At 39.3% G+C, this 27,434-nt stretch overlaps 1 protein-coding gene across 3 annotated transcripts in view; it reads right to left on the reverse strand.

The window, feature by feature from the left end:
- The window catches only part of LOC136863834 (dynamin-binding protein), a 446,212-nt gene that overhangs the window by 290,181 nt on the left and 128,597 nt on the right, over positions 1 to 27,434 (reverse strand). For 2 of the 3 annotated variants that reach the window (XM_067140170.2, XM_068226425.1), the window contains 2 exons: positions 10,264 to 10,455; positions 1,779 to 1,849 (listed from right to left, as the gene is read on the reverse strand). In XM_067140170.2, the coding sequence (XP_066996271.2) occupies positions 1,779 to 1,849; positions 10,264 to 10,455 (263 nt within the window). The remainder of the gene's footprint in view (positions 1 to 1,778; positions 1,850 to 10,263; positions 10,456 to 27,434) is intronic. The other variant, XM_068226424.1, reaches the window with a different exon arrangement.

A 27,434-nucleotide genomic window follows, 5' to 3' on the forward strand; every position in this document is an offset into this window, starting at 1 on the left:
AGTCCTTTCGCTGTAAGATTCTTTTTCACCTGACAAGTGAAGGTTGCTCCTGGTGGCTGTACACAAACAATAGGTTCTTGGCGCATGTAGAAAAAAGTCTGACAATTAAATTCCAATTTTGTTACCTTTTCTATGCCTTTTGCATATAAATAAATAAATAAAATGAATTATTCACCTCTTTGCTTAATTGGAAAATGAATAATATTCAAGTTGACAAAAAAAAAAACAGTCTCCACGCGGGGAGTTGAACCCACGACCATCGTATTACCAGTCCGAGCTCTTACCGCTACGCCAACAACTGCTCGGCATGCGTAATAACGTAAGTGGCTTATACGGTACGAGAGCCACGTCAAATTTCTATTTTTATTTTTATTTTGTATACGATTGGCCATCTGGAGTTCCCACTTTGGGTACTTTCATTTCTAACCAAGCCCTGCATGTTCTATAATTTTGAGCGAAATCGGTGGTGACAAGTAGGGAATGCCCCCTTGTAAGTCTTTATGTGTGTTGATCTTCCAAAGACATTCAATATTCTGTGCAATACACAATACTCTATCACGTTACAAAACCTCCACCACACTGTTAACAAGACCTACCTTAAACTCTGCCCCTCCTCCCACTCCTTCCTTCCCCACCCCACTCCCACCCTCTCCCTTCTCCTCTCCAGCCCAAATCTGCCTCACTACACTCCACATGCTAGCACGTTTGTAAACACCTCCGTTCTCTCAGCATGCTGTCCAAGGTGAGCCACATATACCATATTCACATACACCATTAGCTTGTCCAAGCCATCAAACTTTAAAACTTATTCCTCTTTCCTCTGGTTTCTCTTCAGGCTTCTTTAAATTTTCCCGACTGGACTGAGAAATTTTAGATCACCTATATTACGCACAAAGAGAAGAACAGGAGGACAAACAATTACCGTATTTAGATGACACCGTTTTATACTAAACAATTTTGTCTGAGTGTAAATTTTAACAAGTGTAACAAGTCTTCAAAGACAACATGCTTTATGAGATATACAAAGGCATAGTTCCACAAGGTCCATCACACGAGCAATGTGTTATCGACTAAATTTCTGTTCTTACTTGGACGACATTTGAATAAGAAGTGGTTCTAATGAATTGACAAATAATCACTAAATATTAAAATAGCAGTTGCAAAATGACGTGTGATGATTTGGGTATTTGTATGTAAACAGATCGGCAAGATCAGATTATTATGCATTTGCTATGAGTGTATCACTTTAATCTTAACACACAGTAAAAAGAAACTTCTAAAGACTTTCACACGTTCAGAGCGTAAAAATAAAAAGGTTGAAGGTACAGCTAAGCATGTAAAAACTTTTAATCAATGTATTTATTTGGTGAAAAATAGTGTATGAAGATGTGTATCCCCATACGTCACCACGGCAATTTTAATTCATATGTACTTGCTCAATTTGTGTGATTTGTGTGATTTAGGATGAGGATGATGACATTTGTATATGTCAAAATCGGTAACACTATTGAATAAATGTTGTAAATAACATCTTATACAACTTGTAATTTGTACTGAAAAGGTTGAACCTTACTAAAACTTATTTCTGTAACCTCATTTCAATACAGAAAAACAATGAAGTTTATATCTTTGATTGAGAAGTTTGACAAAGAGGTTTTGCAACCTTGGGTACAAATATATCAATTTCAAAAAATAATCCAACTTCTGAGGTTTCCATTCATAAGTGTTCATATACTAAAAAATATAAACAGAAATAGTTTTCTTTTTTTTCTTTTTACCTTTAACTGACTTTCCTTTGCTGTAATTATGTTCTTCATCTGGTGAACATTCTGCCCTCTGGAAGCAACACCTGAGAAAGAATGAAAACACTGTTACTTCAATCTCTAGATAACCTATGCATAATAAATAATCATTAGAAGATATAATACCTCCAGAAAAATATTTAATAGTGCAGTTGTTTAAGCAGCCCTGAAATGAAAGCTCCTTGAATTCCTCAAATGCACAACTAACAAAAGGAGGGAAATGAAACCTATTCTTTGGCTTTAGGCAAACAACACCTGTATCAAGTGCCCTTACTCCTTGAGGCCAAATCAGTCAACTTCCCATTATGTAATTTAATAATGTGTTATTGCAGGCTTTTACTTGACAATGAACCTCCACTGCCTACAAGGGTAAAGATGTTCAAAGTTCACTGATAACAGAATTAAACAGTAAAATACAAATAAGTTTACAGACTCATATCAACTGGATTAGTACAAGTGATATTCAAAGAGTATGTAGTTCCAGTGATAAAGAATGCTTTCTTAAAACAAATTTTGCCCATATTTTATCATTATTATGGTCTAACTGAAGCAGTACTCAGGATTTTTTGCGGGCTTCCAAAAATGAATAATATACAAACAAATAAAAACATGATATTTTAAGTTATAAAATACATGTTATCAAATAAAAAAGTTTCCAAACATGTTTTTGAGCAGCAGAGTACCTTTTACAACTCAATGAAATAAGTGGAAAGGGCAATTCATAGATGTATAGTGGGCGCTATACTGCGTGCAGTTAAATTAATGAATTTCATTGTTTGTCCGTATTGAACCAAGATCACAACTTTTATTATATTTTGGATCCACCTTACTCAATACATAAAAACTGTTGTTTAGATTAAATTACAACATATATTTCAATCAGAACTAGTTTCGACGCCCTTTTTGCGTCGTCATCATCAGCTGATATAGGTTCTTGGAAAAACTGGCAATCACATAGGTTTATCTACGTCAAATTGAACACAATTTAAAACCATATTAACAACCTAAAACTGTATTACCATTATACTGTCTCAAAGTCCGTATTTTCTACAAATCCGAGACTTGTGAGTCTTAAACGTTAAATTGGTGAAAACATATGTAAACCGGTTTGCTCACTAATAAAATAACGTGGATTTAAAAGAACAACAACTTAAAAATAAAATAGTCTTGAAGAAACATTAGCTTAATTTAACACACTTCTTAAAACGTGATGTAGAATCGTATTAAAATACTTCAATAAAATCTTCAGAGTCGTTTTAATGGAGCAATCCTAGTGAGGTAGAAACGAGCAAACGGTCCTTCAAGATGTTAACAAGTACAACGTTCCCAGTTCAATGCGGACCTGAAATAATAGGAATGTAATAAACTATCATTTAACTGAAGAGGCAAAATATAAAATTACGTCTTACAACGTAAACATTTTTACGTGACTCACCTCAAAAGATCGTTGTCCATGCAAAGCACAGTGAAGCATAGCGAGCAGTGTTATGTTAGTAATCAAGTGTCCAAAGTTGGTAGGGACCGAAGGGGGGAAATAGGGGAAAGTGGGGGGGAGCAACTGAGGAGCGGCAACTTGTTGGAGTTCCGGAGGGCGTGGTCGTAAAAAGCAACTAGTAAAGCTATTACACATAATATGAAACACCGCCCTATTGACCGGGATATGTACATTTTTTAAAAACTCAATAAGAAAATCAAAAAGAATATTTGATTTTTCAGAAATTGACCCACAGATTAAATTTACTTTAGAGTCAGAAAGTAATGAATCAATTAATTTTCTTGACTTAAAAACCAACAGATCGGATTCATCTTTTGCTTATAATATTTTTAGAAAGCCTACACAAACGGCAGTCACTATTAGACAAGACTCAGAACACCCACAGTGTCAAAAAAACTCTACATACAATATTTTAGTAGAACGGGCTTTTAGGATCCCCATGACAAAAGCTAATTTGAATAAAGAACTCAATATAATCCGTTCAATGCCTAAGGTTAATGGTTTTAGTGAATGCTTTATTGAACGTATCATCAATAAGTTCAGGTACTGTTTACAAACCACTTTGCCCAAAGACAAACCTAATAAGAAGGCGTTCGCAATATTTACTTATAATAAGGATATATATAAGTTTACTAATATTTTCAAGAAACATAATGTCAAGGTTTCGTTTCTTAATGATAATAATAATACAGTTGTATTGCACAATTCAGCCTCAGTTAATAGATCGAACCCATATACCAAATCGGGTGCGTATAGATTTAAATGCAACGACTGTGGGTGCACATATCTAGGTCAAACAGGACGAAGTTTTAAAATTAGATACACGGAACATACCAATGCCACAAAATATAACAGATTTTCCGCGGTAGGCCAGCATGTACATGATCTAAAGCATAAATTCACATCTATAGAACAGGACATTGAGATCTTGAAGAACTTAGGAAAAGGAAGTTTGCTGGATGTTACGGAGGGTTGCTATATACACCTGGATCAGTATTTTAAACCAAACCTTAATTTAAATGAAATTTCTGAAAAATCAAATATGCTTTTTGATTTTCTTATCGAGTTTTTTAAAAATGTGCATATCCCGGTCAATAGGACGGTGTTTCATATTATGCGTAATAGCTTTACTAGTTGCTTTTTACGACCACGCCCTCCGGAGCTCCACAAGTTGCTGCTCATCAGTTGCTCCTCCCACTTTCCCCTATTTACCCCCTTCGGTCCCGACCAACCTTGGACACTTGATTACTAACACAACAGTGCTCGCTATGCTTCACTGTGCTTCGCATGGACAGCGATCTTTTGAGGTGAGTCACGTAAAAACGTTTACATTGTAAGACGTAATTTTATATTTTGCCTCTTCAGTTAAGTGATAGTTTATTACATTCCTATTATTTCAGGTCCACATTGAACTGGGAACGTTGCACTTGTTAACATCTTAAAGGAATGTTTGCTCGTTTCCACCTCACTACGATTGCTCCATTAAAGCGACTTTGAAGATTTTGTTGAAGTATTTTAATACGATTCTACGTCACGATTTAAGAAGTGTGTTAAATTAAGCTAATGTTTCTTCAAGACTATTTTATTTTTAAGTTGTTGTTCTTCTAAATCCACGTTATTTTATTAGTGAGCAAAACGGTTTACATATGTTTTCACCAATTTAACGTTTAAGACTCGCAAGTCTCGGATTTGTAGAAAATACGGACTTTGAGACAGTATAATGGTAACACAGTTTTAGGTTGTTAATATGGTTTTAAACTGTGTTCAATTTGACGTAGATAAACTTATGTGATTGCCAATTTTTCCAAGAACCTATATCAGCTGATGATGACGACGCAAAAAAGGGCGTCGAAACTAGTTCTGATTGAAATATATGTTGTAATTTAATCTAAACAACAGTTTTTATGTATTGAATAAGGTGGATCCAAATTATAATAAAAGTTGTAATACTGAATGCATGCTGTATGAGACAAAAAGTTACATCATTTGTTTGAACCAGGAGATAACCAAAATATTTTACCACCATATTATTATCTAAAATGTTTATAGCTTTGATACATTTTTGAAAAATGTTTTATCAGCTTGATAAGATGAAACTATTTCTATATGTTTACTAAACACTGATTATTGAAATTAAGAAAAGGCCATCGGAGTGTCATGTTTTTTATTTAACCATTTGTCCCTGTTTACATATTAGGCTTCTATGTGAATTTCATTAATTTACAAATTACACTTATAAAAACATTTAAGCTCTTTAGGCTTTTTCAATTGTGAAATTACCCGCATTTCGCCCCAGTGCAGCAGTGGGCTCATCAATTGGATTGTTACACCTTTCCAAGATGGTGGCGGCTAGTGCGCCATTGAGACACCACTGTAAGCCCCTCATGTATGACAATGCAGTGACGGTGCACTAGGGGAAGCATGTGCCTCCACTTGTATAAATGCCTGCCTTTGGCCTTTATATAAAAATAAAATAATAAAAGAGCCTAAATGTTTTAACATTTGCAGTCAATGAAATTAAATTATGGTTTCCTTCTAGGAACCTTATTTTTGATACATTTATAAAGTTATGAATGTTAAAAAACACTGCATAAAAATCCATTTGCTTGTCACTTTCACAATACACTGAACTTTGCACAGTTAGGTACTTCACCGCATAACTATTGATATATATATTTTATCCCTGTTGGTAATGTTACTGAAACAGGAAACCAATTAATGTATTTTGACTCGTTTATACTTATAATAGGCCTAGCTGTAGTACCCATCATTGAAGGGACAGTCATTTAGATGTGCATAATTACACTTTTGTCCACCCTTCGCATTTCCCCCCGTATTTTGAGGCACATTAAGGGTCGTGCCTCTCTGTCAGCGGCTTATCGTGACGTACGCTCCTCCTTGCTCTCTGTAGCACTTTGTACTTTCATATTTTTTTCATTATTGCTGATCTTGATTTGAACTCTTCCTTCCCATATAAAAGAAAACCAAAAATAGATTTAATATTAAAAGAATACTGACAGATGTGAAAGGCTTCAAAAACACTGCCGGAATGACCTCCATAGCAACTCTCTTTACAGCCTATAGAGATAGTTACAAACTCTTTGACTTAAAACTTCACTAGCGTGCCACTTATATTTCCCTTACTTTTGGTTATATCAGAAGAAGCTATAGAACAAAATATCACCACGAGCCAACAATAAGAGAGATCCACAGCGTTTTATGCTGTAGGCCCCTTCTGAAGCACCCACCTGCTGAAATTTTCTGAACAACTTATAGCTTATTCTAAATAGAAATACTAAGCTTCATTGAAATCAACCCATCCAACAGACACAGACAAACTTTAAACTGAACTTGACATGGGTCATTACAACGACATAAGTATTCTTGTCAGAATACAATATTAACAAACAGGAATGTCTTGTTTAAAAGCAAGGCTATCATATGAAATGCTCGATCAAATGACAAAGGCACAGTTTTTAACTTTTCACGAACAGTACTACGCTGCGTTCTTACACTGCCAGATGATATAGATGGTTATTCCCACAGGGAATATGAAATATTTGTCCTGAATGAGTAAATTTATAATACCAATTTAATGGTCCATTATTGGACATTATAAATTTTCCAGCTAACTCATTCTTGGTTGCCTGCGTTTTGCCCAGGCTACTTGAAGCCACCAGCAGTGCCAATGCACTATGAGAGACTTTGTCTCACTTCCAAAAATTGATGCCTGCCTGGCCATCAGATGATAGATGGTTATTCCCACAGAGAATATGAAATATTTGTCCTGAATGAGTAAATTTATAATACCAATTTAATGGTCCGTTATTGGACATTATAAATTTTCCACCTAACTCATTCTTGGTGTAAAGATAGTTCCTCGTCCAGGAGCTGACTTCCTTCTTACAGCTTTGTATCACCAATCTGACATTCAATTCTGTTGAATTTCTTTCCTACTGACATCAATTTAATCTTTGAAAGGCTAATTTTCAAACCACACTCATTGCACTTATTTTCAAGTTCCAAGATATTAGACTGCAGGCTTCTGGCACAATCTGCCATCAAGACCTTCCTCTACTTGTTTTACCCTCCATGACAGAGCCCATTCACCTCACATGACCCCACCACCCGGTTAATGCGTACAATTCCATCAAGTTCATTCCAAACTTAGTCTCTATCTTCTCATTCCAAGTACACTCCTGCCATTGTTCCCACCGGTTTGTACCAGCGATCATTCTCACTAACTTTAAGTCTGTTACTTCTAACTTATGAATAACACATCCTGGGTGCACCTAGCTTTCACTCCCGTAAAGCAAATTTGGTCTGAAAATAAACTGCTGTAAAGATAGTTCCATCCGGGACTTTACTTCTTTATTAGAGAATACTGTTGATCGCAAGTGTGAGCTCACTGCATTAGCTTTTCTGCACCTTGATTCAAAGTGCTCACTGCATTAGCTTTCCTGTACCTTGATTCAATCTCACTTCCTATACTACCATCCTGGGAGAATACACATCCTAAATACTCGAAATTATCTACCTGTTCCAGTTTTGTATTTCCAACTTGACATTCGGTTGTCTTAGGTTTCTTGTCTACTGACATCTTTCTAGTCTTGGATTTTCATACCATACTCACTGAGCTTATTTTCAAGTTCATAGATATTAGACTGCAGGCATTCAGTACAATCTGCCATTAAGACCAAATCGTCGAGATAGGCCAAGCTGCTTACTACACTGCCAACTAACTGAATCCTTCCCTGCCAATTTAAACCTTTCAGTAGATGATCAATGTAAACTATGCACAACAGATTCTGGATGGATAGGTGGAACATATAACATAGAATACCCATTTGACAGCACACAGATATATGTAATATAACACTTATCTTTCTAATTCAGTATATCGGTGATAATAATAACATCAAGTTTATGATGGAAGACAAGTCACACATGGAGTAATTATTAATCTACACACCAGTTTTATACACTGACTGACAGAGCAAATGCAACACCAAGAAGGAGTGGTCAGAACTTTATGCCAATTGCAGGGTAGACTGACGTCACTGAGGTATGCTCATGATGTGAAATGCGCCGCTGTGCTGCGCACGTAGCGAACGATAAATGGGACACGGCGTTGGCGAATGGCCCACTTCGTACCGTGATTTCTCAGCCGACAGTCATTGTAGAACGTGTTGTCGTGTGCCACAGGACACGTGTATAGCTAAGAATGCCAGGCCGCCGTCAACGGAGGCATTTCCAGCAGACAGACGACTTTACGAGGGGTATGGTGATCGGGCTGAGAAGGGCAGGTTGGTCGCTTCGTCAAATCGCAGCCGATACCCATAGGAATGTGTCCACGGTGCAGCGCTTGTGGCGAAGATGGTTGGCGCAGGGACATGTGGCACGTGCGAGGGGTCCAGGCGCAGCCCGAGTGACGTCAGCACGCGAGGATCGGCGCATCCGCTGCCAAGCGGTGGCAGCCCCGCACGCCACGTCAACCGCCATTCTTCAGCATGTGCAAGACACCCTGGCTGTTCCAATATCGACCAGAACAATTTCCCGTCGATTGGTTGAAGGAGGCCTGCACTCCCGGCGTCCGCTCAGAAGACTACCATTGACTCCACAGCATAGACGTCATAGACGTGCACGCCTGGCATGGTGCCGGGCTAGAGCGACTTGGATGAGGGAATGGCGGAACGTCGTGTTCTCCGATGAGTCACGCTTCTGTTCTGTCAGTGATAGTCACCGCAGACGAGTGTGGCGTCGGCGTGGAGAAAGGTCAAATCCGGCAGTAACTGTGGAGCGCCCTACCGCTAGACAACACGGCATCATGGTTTGGGGCGCTATTGCGTATGATTCCACGTCACCTCTAGTGCGTATTCAAGGCACGTTAAATGCCCACCGCTACGTGCAGCATGTGCTGCGACCGGTGGCACTCCCGTACATTCAGGGGCTGCCCAATGCTCTGTTTCAGCAGGATAATGCCCGCCCACACACTGCTCACATCTCCCAACAGGCTCTACGAGGTGTACAGATGCTTCCGTGGCCAGCGTACTCTCCGGATCTCTCACCAATCGAACACGTGTGGGATCTCATTGGACGCCGTTTGCAAACTCTGCCCCAGCCTCGTACGGACGAACAACTGTGGCAAATGGTTGACAGAGAATGGAGAACAATCCCTCAGGACACCATCCGCACTCTTATTGACTCTGTACCTCGACGTGTTTCTGCGTGCATCGCCGCTCGCCGTGGTCCTACATCCTACTGAGTCAATGCCGTGCGCATTGTGTAACCTGCATATCGGTTTGAAATAAACATCAATTATTCGTCCGTGCCGTCTCTGTTTTTTCCCCAACTTTCATCCCTTTCGAACCACTCCTTCTTGGTGTTGCATTTGCTCTGTCAGTCAGTGTATATATACAGAATACAAGAGATTACATCTCAAGACAGTAATTTTAATTAGGTGTCAATAATATGTCACCAGGACACCACTGCAAGATTTTAATAAGCCACATGTTAAATGTTTATTTAGAAAAGGTGTTTTATTGTAACTTATATTTTTAAGACATTTTCCACTGAAGAGGTCTCTAAAATGAGCTGAAGCATGTATGGTTAATGTAGATAAATAATTTTTATAGATGTATACTATGTACATTACAATGTATTGAATAAGAGGATTTTTTACATTTAAATTCATGTAATTGAAAAACTATCAACACGGAGTGAAATTTATACTGTGCAAAAGCACAAGCTGTTGTCATCCAGGTGAGTCAATGTGAAAAGCACTATTACTATGTACATTTCTGATATATCTTACAAGATATAATAATGCATGCTAAAAATTTTGTAGGCCCCCCACCACGAAACTTCTAGATGTACTCCAACTGCTGTGATGATTATGGCCGAAATAGATAACAAGTAAGAAACATAACCTTTTTAAAAATCAGACATCATCAAATCCATACTTACTTCTCACAGCAGACCTATGGTGAGACAATTTAATCGAACGACGAACTGGTTGTTGTCCAGGCAGTGGAATTGGAGGTGCTGGCCGATGAGGCATCCTGTCGGACATTTGACGTTTAAATGGTGGTACTGGTGACTGATCACGAACCGCTGGAACTGGAGGTGCAGAGCGTGAAGGATGCAGCATGGTATGACCTAAATTGAACAACAACTGACGGTTGTGAACATTTTTAAGGTTCAAATACACTGCAAACTTGACTTAAAATATGCCCAAAGAATATACATTTTGATAGGTGAGCCATAATTAATTATTTTTAAGCAATGTAACTTGTCAATCATCCTATGGCATATCGGTATAGTACATTAATTATACTGATGCTATTTGATTAACAATTTGTATATATTATCTATGTTTGTTGATTATAGTCAAATATGAAATGTGACATTTAGATTCATGCTTTCATGGCTCGTATTAACAGTCATGATAATGCAGCTTTTGGGCTTTCACTGTGTCAATAACACAAGGAGAAAATCTTTACACTTCATGGAAACAGTGCTCTGTGCCTCTGCTCATTTGCCGAAGAGGAAGACTTCTCTAAACTTGCCTTCCTCATGGACAGATGAGTTTTTTTTCTGAAGACACGGAGCAAAGTTTCCACAAAATGTAAAGATCTTCTTATTTTCTTGACATGGCAAAAGCCCTAAAGTTACATTGTCATGTCCACGAAATATGATCTTTGAACTTCTATGATGAACACAATTCTAGCATAATGATATCAAGCACGTAATTGAAATTTATTTTACTGAGTTTCTTTTCAGAAAAAATTGAGAAATAACACTACTGAAATATTTACACTGTTCCATAATATCTTAACAACTTAAGAAAAGAAAAGAAAAAAAAGAGAAAGATAACAAAACATAAACAAGTACTACAGTATATTTTCATCACAAGAAGAAGAGGAAGAAGAAGAATTGTACAGACTCAGCTACTGTGTACTGACTTTCTCACAGGAGCGGGGCAGAGCAGGGCAGAGAAACCAGATCTCTGACAGAGTTTTAATTATTTCTGTTAGGTTAATAACAAATTTGTTGTGTGTTTGAGTCATCAGTCCATAGACTGGTTTGATGCAGCTCTCCATGACACCCTATCCTGTGCTAACCTTTTCATTTCTACGTAACTATTGCATCATACATCTGCTCTAATCTGCTTGTCAAATTCATACCTTGGTCTACCCCTACCGTTCTTACCACCTACACTTCCTTCAAAAACCAACGGAACAAGTCCTGGGTGTCTTAAGATGTGTCCTATCATTCTATCTCTTCTTCTCGTCAAATTCAGCCAAATCGATCTCCTCTCACCAATTCGATTCAGTATTTCTTCATTCGTGATTCGATCTATCCATCTCACCTTCAGCATTATTCTGTAACAACACATTTCAAAACCTTTTATTCTCTTTCTTTCTGAGCTAGTTATCGTCCATGTTTCACTTCCATACAATGCCACGCTCCACACAAAAGTCTTCAAAAACATCTTTCTGATTCCAATACCAATGTTTGAAGTGAGTAAATTTCTTTTCTTAAGAAAGCTCTTCCTTGCTGGTGCTAGTCTGCATTTTATGTCCTCCTTACTTCTACCATCGTTAGTTATTTTACTACCCAAGTAACAATATTCATCTACTTCCTTTAAGACTTCATTTCCTAATCTACTGTTTCCTACATCACCTGCCTTCGTTCGACTGCACTCCATTACTTTTGTTTTGGACTTATTTATTTTCATCTGGTACTCCTTACCCAAAACTTCATCCATACCATTCTGCAACTTCTCGAGATCTTCTGCAGTCTCAGATAAAATAACAATATCATCCGCAAATCTCAAGGTTTTGATTTCCTCTCCTTGGACTGTGATTCCCTTTCCAAATTTTTCTTTGATTTCCTTTACTGCCTGCTCTATGTAAACATTGAAAAGGAGAGGGGACAAACTGCAGCCTTGCCTCACTCCTTTCTGGATTGCTGCTTCTTTTTCAAAGCCCTCGATTCTCATCACTACACACTGATTTTTATACAGATTGTAGATAATTCTTCGTTCTCGGTATCTGATCCCTATCATATTCAGAATCATAAATAGCTTGGTCCAATCAATATTATCGAATGCTTTTTCTAGATTTACGAATGCCATGTACATGGGCTTGTCCTTCTTGATTTGATCCTCTAAGATCACACGTAAAGTCAGGATTGCTTCACGTGTTCCTACATTTCTTCTGAAGCCAAACTGATCTTCTCCCAACTCAGCTTCAACTTGTTTTTCCATTCTTCTGTAAATAATACAAGTTAACATTTTGCAGGCATGAGATACTAAACTAGTGGTGCGGTAGTTTTCACACCTGTCAGCACCGGCTTTCTTGGGAATAGGTATAACAACATTCTGACGAAAATCGGATGGGACTTCTCCTGTCTCATACATCTTCCACACTAAATGAAATAACCTTGCCATGCTGGTTTCTCCTAAGGCAGTCAGTAATTCAGAGGGAATGTCATCAATTCCAGGTGCCTTGTTCCTATTTAGGTCACTCACAGCTCTGTCAAACTCTGACCTCAAAATTGGGTCTCCCATTTCATCAGCATCAACAGCCTCTTCATGTTCCAGAACCAAATTATCTACATCTTTACCTTGATACAACTGCTAGATATGCTCCTGCCATCTTTCTGCTTTGTCTTCTTTCCCCAGAAGTGGCTTTCCACTTGAGCTCTTAATATTCATACACCTAGATTTCCTTTCTCCAAAGGTTTCCTTGATTTTCCTGTATGCAGCATCTACCTCTCCCAGGACCATACAGCCTTCGACATCCTTTCACTTCTCAGTCAGCCATTCTTCCATAGCTACCTTGCACTTTCTATCCGCTTGATTCTTTAATCGCCTGTATTCTTTTCATCCCTCTTCATTTCTAGCATTCTTGTATTTTCGTCGTTCATCAATCAGGTCTAGTATCTCCTGAGTTATCCACTGATTCTTAGTTGATCTTTTCTTCCTTCCTAACATTTCTTCAGCAGCCCTGCTGACTTCATTTTTCATGACTATCCACTCTTCCTCTATTGTGTTTCCTTCAGCCTTTTCATTTAGTCCTTGTCCAACATGTTCCTTGAAACAATCCCTCACACTATTTTCTTTCAACTTGTCTAGATCCCATCTTTTTGCATTCTTTCTTTTCTTCTATTTCTTCAACTTCAGATGGCATTTCATGACCAACAAGTTGTGGTCAGAGTCCACGTCTGCTCCTGGGAAAGTTTTGCAGTCCAACACCTGGTTTCTGAATCTCTGCCTAATCATAATGAAATGACTATGCAGTCATTTCTTGTTACACAGTCAACTCGCTTGGTAGGACCAATGATCTGTACATCACCACCATCATCATCATCATGATCATAAAAATCATTGTGTTATTTAAGTTTCAGTTAATTATACCAACCCACCTGGTGGACATGATCGTTAAGGCATCAAATCTATGAGGTCCAACAGCATCGTTAGCCAGTTTGCATTGCCTTGGTGGGAAAAAAAAAAAAAAAAAAAAATCCATCGGAATGTTAGCCGGCAGGGTAGCAGGGATGGTGGTATACAATTTCTAATCACTAGATTGAATGCCAAAAGCCTGGATTCAGTTTCAAAACCTCTCCGTAGTGCTCATACAGAGTGAGGGCATATGATGCCGCTGATTGTGATTCGTCCGTCGGATGGGTACGTTAAGCCTTGAGTACACCCCCCCTCGTGTTATTGAACAATAGTAGGCTATGTGCTGACACCAAGTTTCACCCTCTCCCTAGGTCATCATCATCATCCCCATCCAGACATGCAGGTTGGTCATAAGCATCAAATAGGGAAGCGAACCTAACATGCCCTCTGACATTCCCGTCACTAAAAGCCTTGTGATAGATAGATAGATAACAAACACACAAACAAACAAACAAATAAATAAATAAATAAATAAATAAATAAATAAATAAATAAATAAATAAATAAATAAATAAATAGACGGACAGATTAGATAGCTATACCAAATTTTGAGCAAGATCTTTGAACCTAAACAACAGTTTGAGAACATATAAGCATTATTGTGTTCATCTCTCCTAATATGAAATATTCCTGAATTAATATAAGGGTTATATTTTACAAAGATGGTAATTGTACTGAGTAAAGTTTCAAGTATGAACTCTAACATGGATTCTGAAAACCTATATATATACCGGGCGAGTTGGCTGTGCGCGTAGAGGCGCGCGGCTGTGAGCTTGCATCCGGGAGATAGTAGGTTCGAATCCCACTATCGGCACCCCTGAAGATGGTTTTCCGTGGTTTCCCATTTTCACACCAGGCAAATGCTGGGGCTGTACCTTAATTAAGGCCACGGCCGCTTCCTTCCAACTCCTAGGCCTTTCCTATCCCATCGTCGCCATAAGACCTATCTGTGTCGCTGCGACGTAAAGCCCCTAGCAAAAAAAAAAGAAAAAAAAGAAAACCTATATATACCATACCCAAACCATTCCAGCTAATTCTTCGTTTCTGCTAGGCCTGACCTTCACCATTTTACTGTCAACTCAATTATGACTGAGCCATGTATTTGATTTCCCCTTCCCCTTATACTATTTACTATGTCTATTTTAATGGTTTTCAACTTATTTTATGCACTACTGTGTTATTTCGCCCCTTTGAGTTGTGCCCTTGGGCAAATTATAATAAAGTATTCCTAAATTATGGTCCCAGGGTAAAGGAGCTTTTTCCGCCCTGGGAGCGGCCTACCCTGTACTTGTCTCCCTTTGCTTTCCCTCCCTTGCCCCTGCGGATGTGCCGTGCTCTTTTCAAGCAGCCTGTGTGTGTCGCTTTGCATCACGTGGTCTTGCGTCATAGCTACTCTTGGCGAGGCCATGCGGGCTCGCTGGGAGTAGGCTTTCTGGTTCTTGCCTTGCTCTCTCTCACTTGAGCACTTCACGGACCTGTCTTCGAACCAAGGACCGCAAGGGGTATGGGAGGTAAGCATCTAGACTTGCTTAAACTTACAGATGATGGGAGGACATTGCTTCGACTGTAAGCCACTGGATGGACGCTGAATGTTGTTTTAAGGCATTATAAATGCCGAGTTGCTTGCTGTTTACTGCAGCTCACTGCAGCTTAAGAGAAGTTATTGGGAGTTTGTGCCCTTGGCAATTGTAAATATATATATATATATAGATATATATATATATGTTGAATGATTTATTCAACTTTCCTAGGAGTCTTAGGCACTTAGAAGCGTCTTTTAATGAAAGTATATGGTACCATGGTATGTTATGTTACGGGAATTTGCGCTCCTCCTTGAGTCACTTGAAGTGGCATATTATCAATAAGCTTTATCTAGAATTATCCATTACATTGTAGTCCTCTGGTGTTAAAATGTGAACAGGGCTGGACCCCTGTGAATTAGTATAGGGCACGTGTCAACGTAACCTTAGTGATGTTGGTATTTAAATATTTAAATCTTTCTTACTCTCTTCAGTGTTTATCTATTTTGTTCAATAAACTTTGTTAAGCTGATTTCTTACGGGTTTCAGTGTTCTTGCCCTCTGGGTAATTCCTATCCCCGCAAAGTCCAGATCCTATGGAGGCCACACCTTCTGATGGTTTACCAGTGATAATTTACGGTACAAAAACTGGTAGCAGAGCGTTCATTGGATCTGGACTTGTTTTCGATTAGCCGAGGAATTTGAGCCCGTAACATTCTTTCCGTTTCCAGGATTTCTTTAGTTGTCGTGTGGCGTATATTAATTGCACCATGTCCATTCGAGACATACCTTATCCGGGTTCCCTGAGGAAGGAGGAGCTTTTATATGAACTTGGGATATGTAACTTAAGAGTCTAAAGGCACCGTCAAGGCCGATGAAATTTTGTTACGGAATAACTTAAATAGACAGATTACAGTGCCTCATTATACTGAAGGTGAGGTTGCTAGTGCGCTGTCCCTTATCCAGGCTAACCTTTCCAATACTGCATCTGTGATGGATTTTCTGGAGAATGATGTGGCTTCTCCTCATCAACTTAAGAGACTACAGGGTAGATTAAATCATTATTGTCAACGAGTGGAAGATTTCCTTTCCCTGGAATTGAAGGAAGAGATATCGGGTCAGGTTCTGGAATTAAAGGACACATCAGCTGATCTTTTAGAGAAAGTGGAGGCCTGGTTAGCTGGGCTATCCATTAAAACAAAGCCCGCTCTTCCCCCACCTGCCCAGGTGGAAGGCGAGTTGAACCAACAGACTCGTAGTTGTGAGCTTGACAAGGAGAGAGCTTCGCTTCCACCGCAGCAGTCTGTTCATTTAAATGCTCCTTCTGATTGTCGCCCGTTGAACCAACAGACAACCTTGCCAACTCTGAGCTCACCCTTTTCGAATATGCCTCACCCTTTGAATATGATGTTGATAGGTGCCCCTCGTTACTCCGTAAATTCGGCAAGCGATGTGGTCTCCTTTCTTCGGTTTCTGGTTGAATTTTTGAATCACGCCTTAGTCTTTGGGTTAACGCACGTTCAAATTCTACAGATTATTTATCCATATACGGTCGGGGTTTTGTCAAATAAAATCGTTAATGCTATTTTGAGCCAATCCTCAATACATCAGTTCCATGCTCATTTACTGGCTCAGTTCATTCCTCCTAGGGCTCTTCATTCGCTAGTCCAGAAATTTTACTTTAGAGTACAGCACCTGGACGAGACTTTATCGGAGTTTATTTCGGATATTAAGTTTTATGCCAGAGTTTTTGCGCTGAATTTTACTGAAGAGCAGATTGTGGCTACAATTGTGGAGGGCATTTCTCCAGCATACCGTTCATGTTTATGCTTCGCGTCCCAGCCTCGCAATTTTGACGAATTGGAAGCGATGGTTGTGTCCGTGGAGGGTTTTCGACATGCTGATTCCCTTCGAGTTGAGAGTACTTCTTCCTTGGCTTGTGATAATTCTGGGTCTCCGCTTGTTAGTAAGCCTGCCCCATTAGAAAGATGTTTTGGTTGCGGGGCTTCTGATCATCTTCGAAATAAGTGCCCTGTTCGTTCACCTAGCGCACAGGTGTCAGGTGCCAGTTCGGGCACCAAGGTTCAGTCTAGGGCTTCTAATGTCGTATGTTTCAGGTGTGGGGTTCCTGGTCACGTGGCGAGGCAGTGTTCACGTAAGCCAAATGTTAGCTGACTAGACAGGGAAGCGGGAAGCGTTGGCCTCCCCGATCTATCGCCTGTTGATGCTCCCTTCAGTGTTTAGGCATATCTTCTGAGGTCAAGGGTTTAGCCCCCTTTGTCAAGGTAGAGATAAATAATGAACCGGTATCGGCTCTTTTGGATTCGGGAAGCGTAGTCTCGTTTATTAGCGAGAAGTGGTTTGCTCTCAATAGTTCTGTTTGTAAATTTTCTGATGTCCTGCCTGTTTCTCTGTCATTTGTTGCCGCAAATTCTTCGAGAGTTGAGGTTTCCGGCGTAGTAAAGTGCAAAATTCGAGAGTCTAATTTTTACTGGAAATTTCCCCTTTATGTGGCTAAAAATTTGCCGTATCCTATAAATCTTGCCTCTAATTTTTTTGCGTATTAAGGGCTGCTTTCGGATATGCAGGAGCGCTCCTGCTGGTTTCAATTTTGTAATTCCGGGCGAGTTGGCCGTGCACGTAGAGGCATGCGGCTGTGAGCTTCCATCCGGGAGATAGTAGGTTGGAATCCCACTGTCGGCAGCCCTGAAGATGGTTTTCCATGGTTTTCCATTTTCACACCAGGCAAATGCTGGGGCTGTACCTTAATTAAGGCCACGGCCGATTCCTTCCAACTCCTAGGCCTATCCTATCCCATCGTCGCCATAAGACCTATCTGTGTCGGTGCGACGTAAAGCCCCTAGCAAAAAAAATTTGTAATACTACTAAGATACCCTTACTTATGTCTAATTCTGCTTCTTCATCTGTAGTGTCACCTCCTCAGGATCAAATGGTATCTGACCTTAGTCATTTGCCTGAGGATCAAGCTGAATGCATTAGGGAAATATGCAATGTTTTTCCGGAGGTTTTTACCGAGAAACTGGGGATGACGAATCTTTTGGAGTACAAGATCGAGGTCACGGACTCGGTTCCAGTTAGGTCACCGACCTACCGCTTGGCTCCCCTGAAAATGCAAGCGTTAAAAGAGATAGTTAATAAAATGTTGGATCAGGGCATTATTCGGGCGTCTACTTCTGCCTACTCCTCCCCCATCTTCCTGGTCCCGAAGCCTCAAGGTGGTTATCGCCCTGTGCTGGACTATAGGGCATTGAACAAAAAAGTGGTATTGCAGTCAGTCCCTTTCCCTGATCTGCATTCTTGCTTATCATGGTTCAAGAAGGCTAGATATTTTACTGTTTTAGATTTAAATCAGGCATACTATCAGATTCCGTTAGCTGAAGAGTCCTGTCATTTGACAGCCTTCACTACGGACTGGAACCTTTACGAATTTTCCCATCTGCCCTTTGGCATTTCCACTGGCACTGCCATGCTTACTAGGCTGCTTGATCAGCTGTTTTCTGACATCAAGTTTAACTACCTTTATCATTATCTTGATGATGTAGTAATTTACTCCGAAATCTTCGAGGATAATCTCTGCCATTTGAGGGAAGTGTTGTCCCGTCTTCGCAAGGCTGGCCTCAGGGTCAAACTTTCTAAAGTATCTTTTGCCAAGCCCCAAATGTCCTTCTTGGGACATATAGTGTCATCCAATGGTGTCTCTGTTGATCACTCTCGCACCCAGGCCATTCGCCAGTTCAAACCTCCTCGGGACGTTAAAGGTGTTGCCCGCTTTGTTGTGATGGTGAACATTTTTCGGAAATTTCTTCCAAATTTTGCCAATCAAGCCGGGCCTCTTAACGCCCTCCGGCGTAAAGGGGTTAAATTTGAATGGCCCCCCCCCCAACAAGCTGCCTTTGATGAATTAAAGTTGGCCATATACAACGCTCTGGTGTTGGCTATGCCTGACTTTTCCAAGCTTTTCATCGTTCAGACCGATGCGTCGGCGTCTGCGGCCGTCCTTTTGCAGGACTCGGAATTGGGGAGACGCTCCACTGCGTATGCCTCTAGGACCTTGTCTTCTGTCGAAGCCAAGTATTCTGTATACGAGCTGGAAGGATTGGCAGTTTTGTTCGCCTTGGAAAGGTTTCGTATTTACCTAGAGCATGTAAGGTTCGTACTCGAGACTGACAACCAGGCATTGAGCTGGGTTTTGGGGAAGCCTAGGAAAACTGGCCGTCTGGCCCGTTGGGCCATTAGGATCTCGGCTTTTCAGTTAAACGTACGTCATATTCATGGTTCGGACAACGTAGTCGCCGACTCTCTCAGTCGGATGTTTTTGGATCAGCCTATTCAGGAGGGCGAATGTTCAACTTCTGAGGTCCCTTTGTCATTACCCCTAGTGGGGGCCATCTTGTCCGATACTCCATTATTGTATCACGACGTTGCTAAGTTCCAAGTGGAGGACCCTACTTTGGGACCTATTGTCCAAGATCTTAAGGAAGGGAAAATTATTGATCCTTATGCGTTAAGGAATGGCGTACTGTGTTGTCCCGCCCGTCACGATCATAAAATGAAAGTCGTTATACCCTCGGTCCTGGTGCCTATGATTTTTAAATACTTCCACGAAACTCCTCTCGGTGGCCATATAGGAGTGTTTAAGACTAGGGAGAAGATTAGGGAAAATTTTATTTGGAAAGGGCTTAACGCTGAAGTACGTGAACTTGTTAAAGCATGTAAAATTTGTGCGCTCAGTATGCCTTCTCCTAACACCCGCGTCGCCTTATTGTTCTCTAATCAGGCTACCCTCCCTATGCAGCGCCTCTATATCGATTATGTAGGCCCTTTGCTGAAATCTAGGACAAATGGTAATAGGTTTGTTTTCGTCTGCGTGGATGGTTTTACCCGTTTTTCCTGGTTGCTTCCGATGAGGTAAGCCGCTTTTGAGACTACTATTAGATGTTTGAAGACCATACTTTCGTCCTTCAGTCCTTGCCAGTAGAGATTATTGATTTCTTGACACCAGTCACCTTGTTGGTGAAAGATCCGGAGACGGAGAAAATGTTCCGAGTGCATCTATCCCAAGTTAAAGCTGCCTAGTGTTACCTGGGTTTGTGTGGCATTTCTGCTTGCTATGAGTAGTTTTTCTGTGCTACCCATTTCCTTGTGTTTATTTTTCCTTCGGTTCCCTTGACACGTGTTCTGCCTAAGGGGGAGCTATTTTCCTTAGATTTATTTAAAATTTTAGTGGTATGTTTAATGATTATGTGAGTCCTCCTGGAGTCCCGTTTCTCCCTCATCACTCCCATACCCCGGTCCGGTTGTTCGAACCATCTCTTGCCTGTATCTCCCCGGTGTGCTGGGCATCAATTTGACACCATTGCTGGCGCTTGATTTATTTTACAGTGTCCTGGAGTGACCACCTTCACCCGTGCCTGCATGGGAAGGGCCCCCCCGTGTGGGCTGCCTTGGCGTGCCTCGTCTCCAGCTGCCGAGCCCTTCGACTTTTCCTCTTGTCGGACTATGTACTGCCAGCCTACTGCTGACCTGGTGTGTGCAGGTCGCTGCTTCATTTCTCTCGTCATGTGGCGTGCCTCTACCACAAGAACTGCCCAAGTGCCTGGGAAGACCGTTTTCGCCGTGTTCGTGTTGGCTTGTGAGGCCGGCTTGGTCTCGTTAATCAGCTGAGACATTGCTTGTAAAACTTACTTGTCTACATCCCGGGATATTTTGACAAGAATCTTCGTCACCTTGTACAGCAAGATATGTGTCTTATTCTTATTAATTGTAAGGCAATATTTTTATTATATTATTAGCCTATGAGCAAGTGAATGGACTATACTGCAAGAATATTTTATTGGTGAAAATTTATTGGTCACCCTGGTTGGTGCTTAAGGGGGGGAGGTTTGAGCCATGTATTTGATTTCCCCTTCCCCTTATACTATTTACTATGTCTATTTTAATGGTTTTCAACTTATTTTATCCACTACTGTGTTATTTCGCCCCTTTGAGTTGTGCCCTTGGGCAAATTATAATAAAGTATTCCTAAATTATGGTCCCAGGGTAAAGGAGCTTTTTCCACCCTGGGAGCGGCGTGCCCTGTAATTGTCTCCCTTTGCTTTCCCTCCCTTGCCCCTGTGGATGCGCCGTGCTCTTTTCACGCAGCCTGTGTGTGTAGCTTTGCGTCACGTGGTCTTGCGACATAGCTACTCTTGGTGAGGCCGTGCGGGCTCGCTGGGAGTAGGCTTTCTGGTTCTTGCCTTGCTCTCACTTGAGCACTTCACGGACCCGTCTTCGAACCCAGAACCGCTAGGGGTATGGGAGGTAAGAATCTAGACTTGCTTAAACTTATGGATGATGGGAGGACATTCCTTCGATTGTAAGCCACTGGATGGACGCTGAATGTTGTTTTAAGGCATTATAAATGCCGAGTTGCTTGCTGTTTACTGCAGCTCGCTGCAGCTTAAGAGAAGTTATTGGGAGTTTGTGCCCTTGGCAATTGTAAATATATATATATATATATATATGTTGAATGATGTATTCAACCTCCCAAGGAGTCTTAGGTGCTTAGAAGCGTCTCTTAATGAAAGTATACAGTACCATGGTATGTTATGTTAGGGGAATTTGCACTCCTCCTTGAGTCACTTGAAGTGGCGTATTATCAATAAGCTTTATCTAGAATTATCCATTACATTGTAGTCCTTTGGTGTTAAACTGTGAACAGGGCTGGACCCCTGTGAATTAGTATAGGGCACGTGTCAACGTAACCTTATTGATGTTGGTATTTTTTTTTTTTTTTTTGCTAGTTGCTTTGCGTCGCACCGACACAGATAGGTCTTATGGCGACGATGGGACAGGGAAGGGCTAGGAGTGGGAAGGAAGCGGCCGTGGCCTTAATTAAGGTACAGCCCCAGCATTTGCCTGGTGTGAAAATGGGAAACCACGGAAAACCATTTTCAGGGCTGCCGACAGTGGGGTTCGAACCTACTATCTCCCGAATACTGGATACTGTATATAGGATAATATCTTTTGTTTATTTCCACCTATTCAATACATTACAAGAAGTTGGCATTTACTTTAAAACATTATTCAGATGAGACATGTTTCGCCTCTCACTGTGAGGCATCTTCAGTCATTATCAAAAACCTTATTATTTTACCAGGCACCTGGTTGAAGATATTCAAAAATGTGTTTGATGATTATAAGAGAGGTAAGATTTACGTTAGTTATAAACATGTTCATGAAGTAACTAAAAATCTAATATATTGATAAAAACATATGTAGTTCTTTGTTGAATAGGATTTGTTTGATTGTACTATAGTAAAAGAAGGTGGCTTGAAGCCGTAGTCATTAATAGATGTCTAATACATAGTGGAAGGCATAAAATATCAGTTCTATGAGAATATACATTACATTCAAATGATACTAAAAACTAGTGGATTCAAAGGTAGTACATATAAAATGTTCAATGAAATAACTATAGATCTAATAAAATGATAAACACATATGTAGTTCTTTGTTAATTAGGACGTCGTAAGATTGTACGGCTTAAGGCCGTAGTCATTAATAGATGTCTAATACATAGTGGAAGGCATATGAAATCAGTTCAATGAGCATATATAATACAAACAATTGATACATAAAAACTGGTAGATTCGTAAGAGGTACATTTAAAAAATGAAGGCGTCATGTGACTATAAAAGACAGTTGATGGCTTAAAGCCGTAGTCAAAGTTTGAAATGTAGGTCAAATAACTGCTAAATATATGGTAAAAAGATATGTCAAAATATACAGCTTAGTATAAAAAATATGAAGGAAAAACATTCCAATTGCTTGACAAAAGTTACTATAAAACCTCACAATTCTTCCAGAAATTTCTCAAAAAACATTTCAAATTCCATAACAAACACCCCAAAAATTCAATAGAACTATGTGAAACTCTAAAAAAATTTAACTTAAAACCTAATCACACATCGTGCTCTTTCGACGTCATTAACATGTATTCAAACATTCCCGCTAAAAAAAACTATAGAAATAATAAAAAACAATCTTTCCAAACATAGCAATTTAAGCAAAATAGAAATAGAAGAATTCTTAAAAGTACTAAACTTCGTCTTACAAAACAACTTTTTCACTTTCAACAATAAAATATACAAACAGGAAGGCCTGGCCATGGGAGACCCTTTATCCGGAATACTTGCTGAAATTTAAATGGAAAACCTCGAAAACAGCAAAATAATAAATAACATCAATGGATTAAATCTCTGGCTACGCTATGTTGATGACACGCTAGTAATAATTGACAAAAATCTCAACAATAGTGAAAACATATTAACTTATTTAAATAATCTGGATAACAATATTAAATTCCAATAAGTTTGATTTCCAAATTTACAGAAAACCCTCATTCACACCTATAACTATTAAACAAAGTTCCCTTCATCCACAATCACACAAACAGTCCTCATTTTATAGTATGGTGTACAGAGCTCTAAAAATTCCCCTTTCAGCGACCAATTTTAAAAAAGAAATAAATACAATAAAAGAAATAGCCACTTTTAATGGATATAATCCCTCTATCATGGACAAACTAATTAATAAAGTTAAATTAAAACTATCCACAAACCTCTCCCCAATAAAAAATGAAAAATCAAAGTTCGCAACCTTTACATACACCAACCCAATCATACACCAAGTAACCAACACCTTAAAAAATCAAAAGATCAAAATAGCTTTCAAAACTCAAAATTCAAACCAAAAAATGTTCTTCAACCATAATACAATAAATTCAGAAAATAATAAATACTCAGGCTCCGGTATCTATAGATTAAAATGTAATGAGTGCCTCAGCTCATACATCGGACAAACAGGAAGAAGCTTCATAACTAGGTACACAGAACATTTCAATGCTCAGAAACATAATAAACACTCAGCAATGAGCAATCACATGAAAGAAACGGGGCACAACTTTACCACAATTGAACAGGACCTTCAAATTTTAAAAACAATAAAAAAAGGTAGACTTATGACCGAATTCGAAAATTTATACATATTTTTGGACCAAAAATTCAATGCTAATAATAATTTAAATGATCCAATAGACAATAGAAGCCCTTTATATGACCAAATAGTAATATTATTCAATAATGTAAACCTTCAGGACAAAAAGTTTTTGAATATTTTCAAAACAGTATCAACAAACACCCCTACGTCAACAAATACATCATACCCCCCTCCCCCTCCCATCTTACGTAATTCCCCTCCACGCGCCATTCAGAAACCAATAAATGATACACGCCCCTCCGCTTCCTCTACCATTCACAACTCCCTCCCGTTCACGAATCACAAGCCTACAACTCCGCCCCCTCCTACCCACCCCCCTCTAGCCAGACGACATACGTACAACACAAGGAGTAAAAACCGTTAGTGACCATTAGTATCCTAATAGCGCCTCACACAGCTTGTTAAATGGGCCTACAATGCCATAGGTAAGCACCAACATTTTCTCACTAACAACACTTAAACAAAACCTTCCCATGTTTTCTTTCATTCTCGTCAAAATTAACTACAGTTTTTTCTTCATTTCAGAACCATTCTATAACAACAATAATTCAACAGCTTCATCAAACTTCCATAATACTCTTCAATAGTATAAATTATTTACAATCAACGTTTTATAAAATATATTGTCATCGAAGAAGAACACAACAGCTCTCCAACCTTCACGTCAGAAAACCATACCAACGTTGAGAATTTCCACCCATCATCATCTCTGCAACTTTCTTTTTACAAATTAGGCCAACTATAAACATTCTGGTGAACTTCTTGTCAACGCAATCTTGCCGAATAAATCTAAAATAACCTACGAAATGTTGACCAATAAATATCACGGACAAACGCATGCCAACGTCAAGTAACTTTTGTCAAGCAATTGGAATGTTTTTCCTTCATATTTTTTATACTAAGCTGTATATTTTGACATATCTTTTTACCATATATTTAGCAGTTATTTGACCTACATTTCAAACTTTGACTACGGCTTTAAGCCATCAACTGTCTTTTATAGTCACATGACGCCTTCATTTTTTAAATGTACCTCTTACGAATCTACCAGTTTTTATGTATCAATTGTTTGTATTATATATGCTCATTGAACTGATTTCACATGCCTTCCACTATGTATTAGACATCTATTAATGACTACGGCCTTAAGCCGTACAATCTTACGACGTCCTAATTAACAAAGAACTACATATGTGTTTATCATTTTATTAGATCTATAGTTATTTCATTGAACATTTTATATGTACTACCTTTGAATCCACTAGTTTTTAGTATCATTTGAATGTAATGTATATTCTCATAGAACTGATATTTTATGCCTTCCACTATGTATTAGACATCTATTAATGACTACGGCTTCAAGCCACCTTCTTTTACTATAGTACAATCAAACAAATCCTATTCAACAAAGAACTACATATGTTTTTATCAATATATTAGATTTTTAGTTACTTCATGAACATGTTTATAACTAACGTAAATCTTACCTCTCTTATAATCATCAAACACATTTTTGAATATCTTCAACCAGGTGCCTGGTAAAATAATAAGGTTTTTGATAATGACTGAAGATGCCTCACAGTGAGAGGCGAAACATGTCTCATCTGAATAATGTTTTAAAGTAAATGCCAACTTCTTGTAATGTATTGAATAGGTGGAAATAAACAAAAGATATTATCCTATATACGGTTTATGAAACTTTCAATACAGACGAAAAATGATTTTCATCACTTGTAATACTGGATACTGGCCGCACTTAAGCGACTGCAGCTATCGAGCTCGGTGATGTTGGTATTTTAATATTTAAATCTTTCTTACTCTTTTCAGTGTTTATCTATTTTGTTCAATAAACTTTGTTAAGCTGATTTCCTACGGGTATCAGTGTTCTTGCCCTCTGGGTAGTTCCTATCCCCGCAAAGTCCAGATCCTATGGAGGCCGCACCTTCTGATGGTTTGCCAGTGATAATTTACGGTACAATGACAATATTTGGGCAATTTGTTTCCAGTTAGTAAAACTGACCGGAGTCTGAATACTACAGTATTAATCAGTTGTATTTTCTTTTGTCCTATATGAGAACAGGTTACAATGCTACAGTCCGGACGATGGGATAATAAAGGCCTAGGAGTTGGAAGGAAGTGGCCGGTGTGAAAATGGGAAACCACAGAAAACCATCTTCAGGGCTGCCGACAGTGGGATTCGAACCCACTATCTCCCGGATGCGAGCTCACAGCAAAATTTGTAGTTATGAATGAGAAAACAAATGTTTCCTGAAATATATAATTGAGTAAAAGAATTTTACAGGAGATGAAACATTAAAAATATGCATAATAATGCTATATGTTTAATATCCTTCAATGTTCTTTCCTTCTTATCTATCGAACATAAATTGGACTTCAAAGACTAATGAATAATCTGGCAGTCTGGGGAGTAATCCAACCCTGCTAGATGTCAGTCCCAAGTCTGGTTATTAAATGGAGAGGGTGAATGGTTAATATTTTGGTCTTGAGGGATTCATGGAAGTCAAGGCCATGTCTCTGGTAAAACTTAAGAAATGTCTAGCTGGCAATTTATTTGCTAGTGGGGAGGAACAAGGGTGAGTTCCTGGTGCCTTAAAACAGGGACAGTTTGGATAAGGTATGATAACGCCAACAGAAGAATCCCTGGTCCTCCAGGTTAGGGTTGAGCACGTGATTAACACGCTTACCTCAGAAAAAAAAAAAAAAAAAAAAAAAAAAGGCTGGGAAGGAAAATGCTCATAACCAGACTGATCTAATGGATACAAGACCTGGCAAAGGAAAAGAAACAAGACCTGAAAAAGATGAAAGTGCAGGGTTGGAGAAGGAGGGCGACAGACGGAGAAAAATGGGCAATTATCTTAAAGGAGACCTAAGCTCTTGGAGGGCCATAGAGCCGAGGAGTAAGTAAGACTAATAAATGTCAAAAAATAGTCCTCAAAAGGATTTCTTTAACATGCCAGTAAATCTATTGACAAAAGGCTCATATTTAAACTCCTAATCCAAACCTTCAAAGTTACCCAGCCAGCCTTATTAAATTGTAATTTTTATTGCATTACTGATTGACTGTTTAA

Source organism: Anabrus simplex, chromosome 2, assembly GCF_040414725.1.
Source record: "Anabrus simplex isolate iqAnaSimp1 chromosome 2, ASM4041472v1, whole genome shotgun sequence".
NCBI classification, from domain to species: domain Eukaryota; kingdom Metazoa; phylum Arthropoda; class Insecta; order Orthoptera; family Tettigoniidae; genus Anabrus; species Anabrus simplex.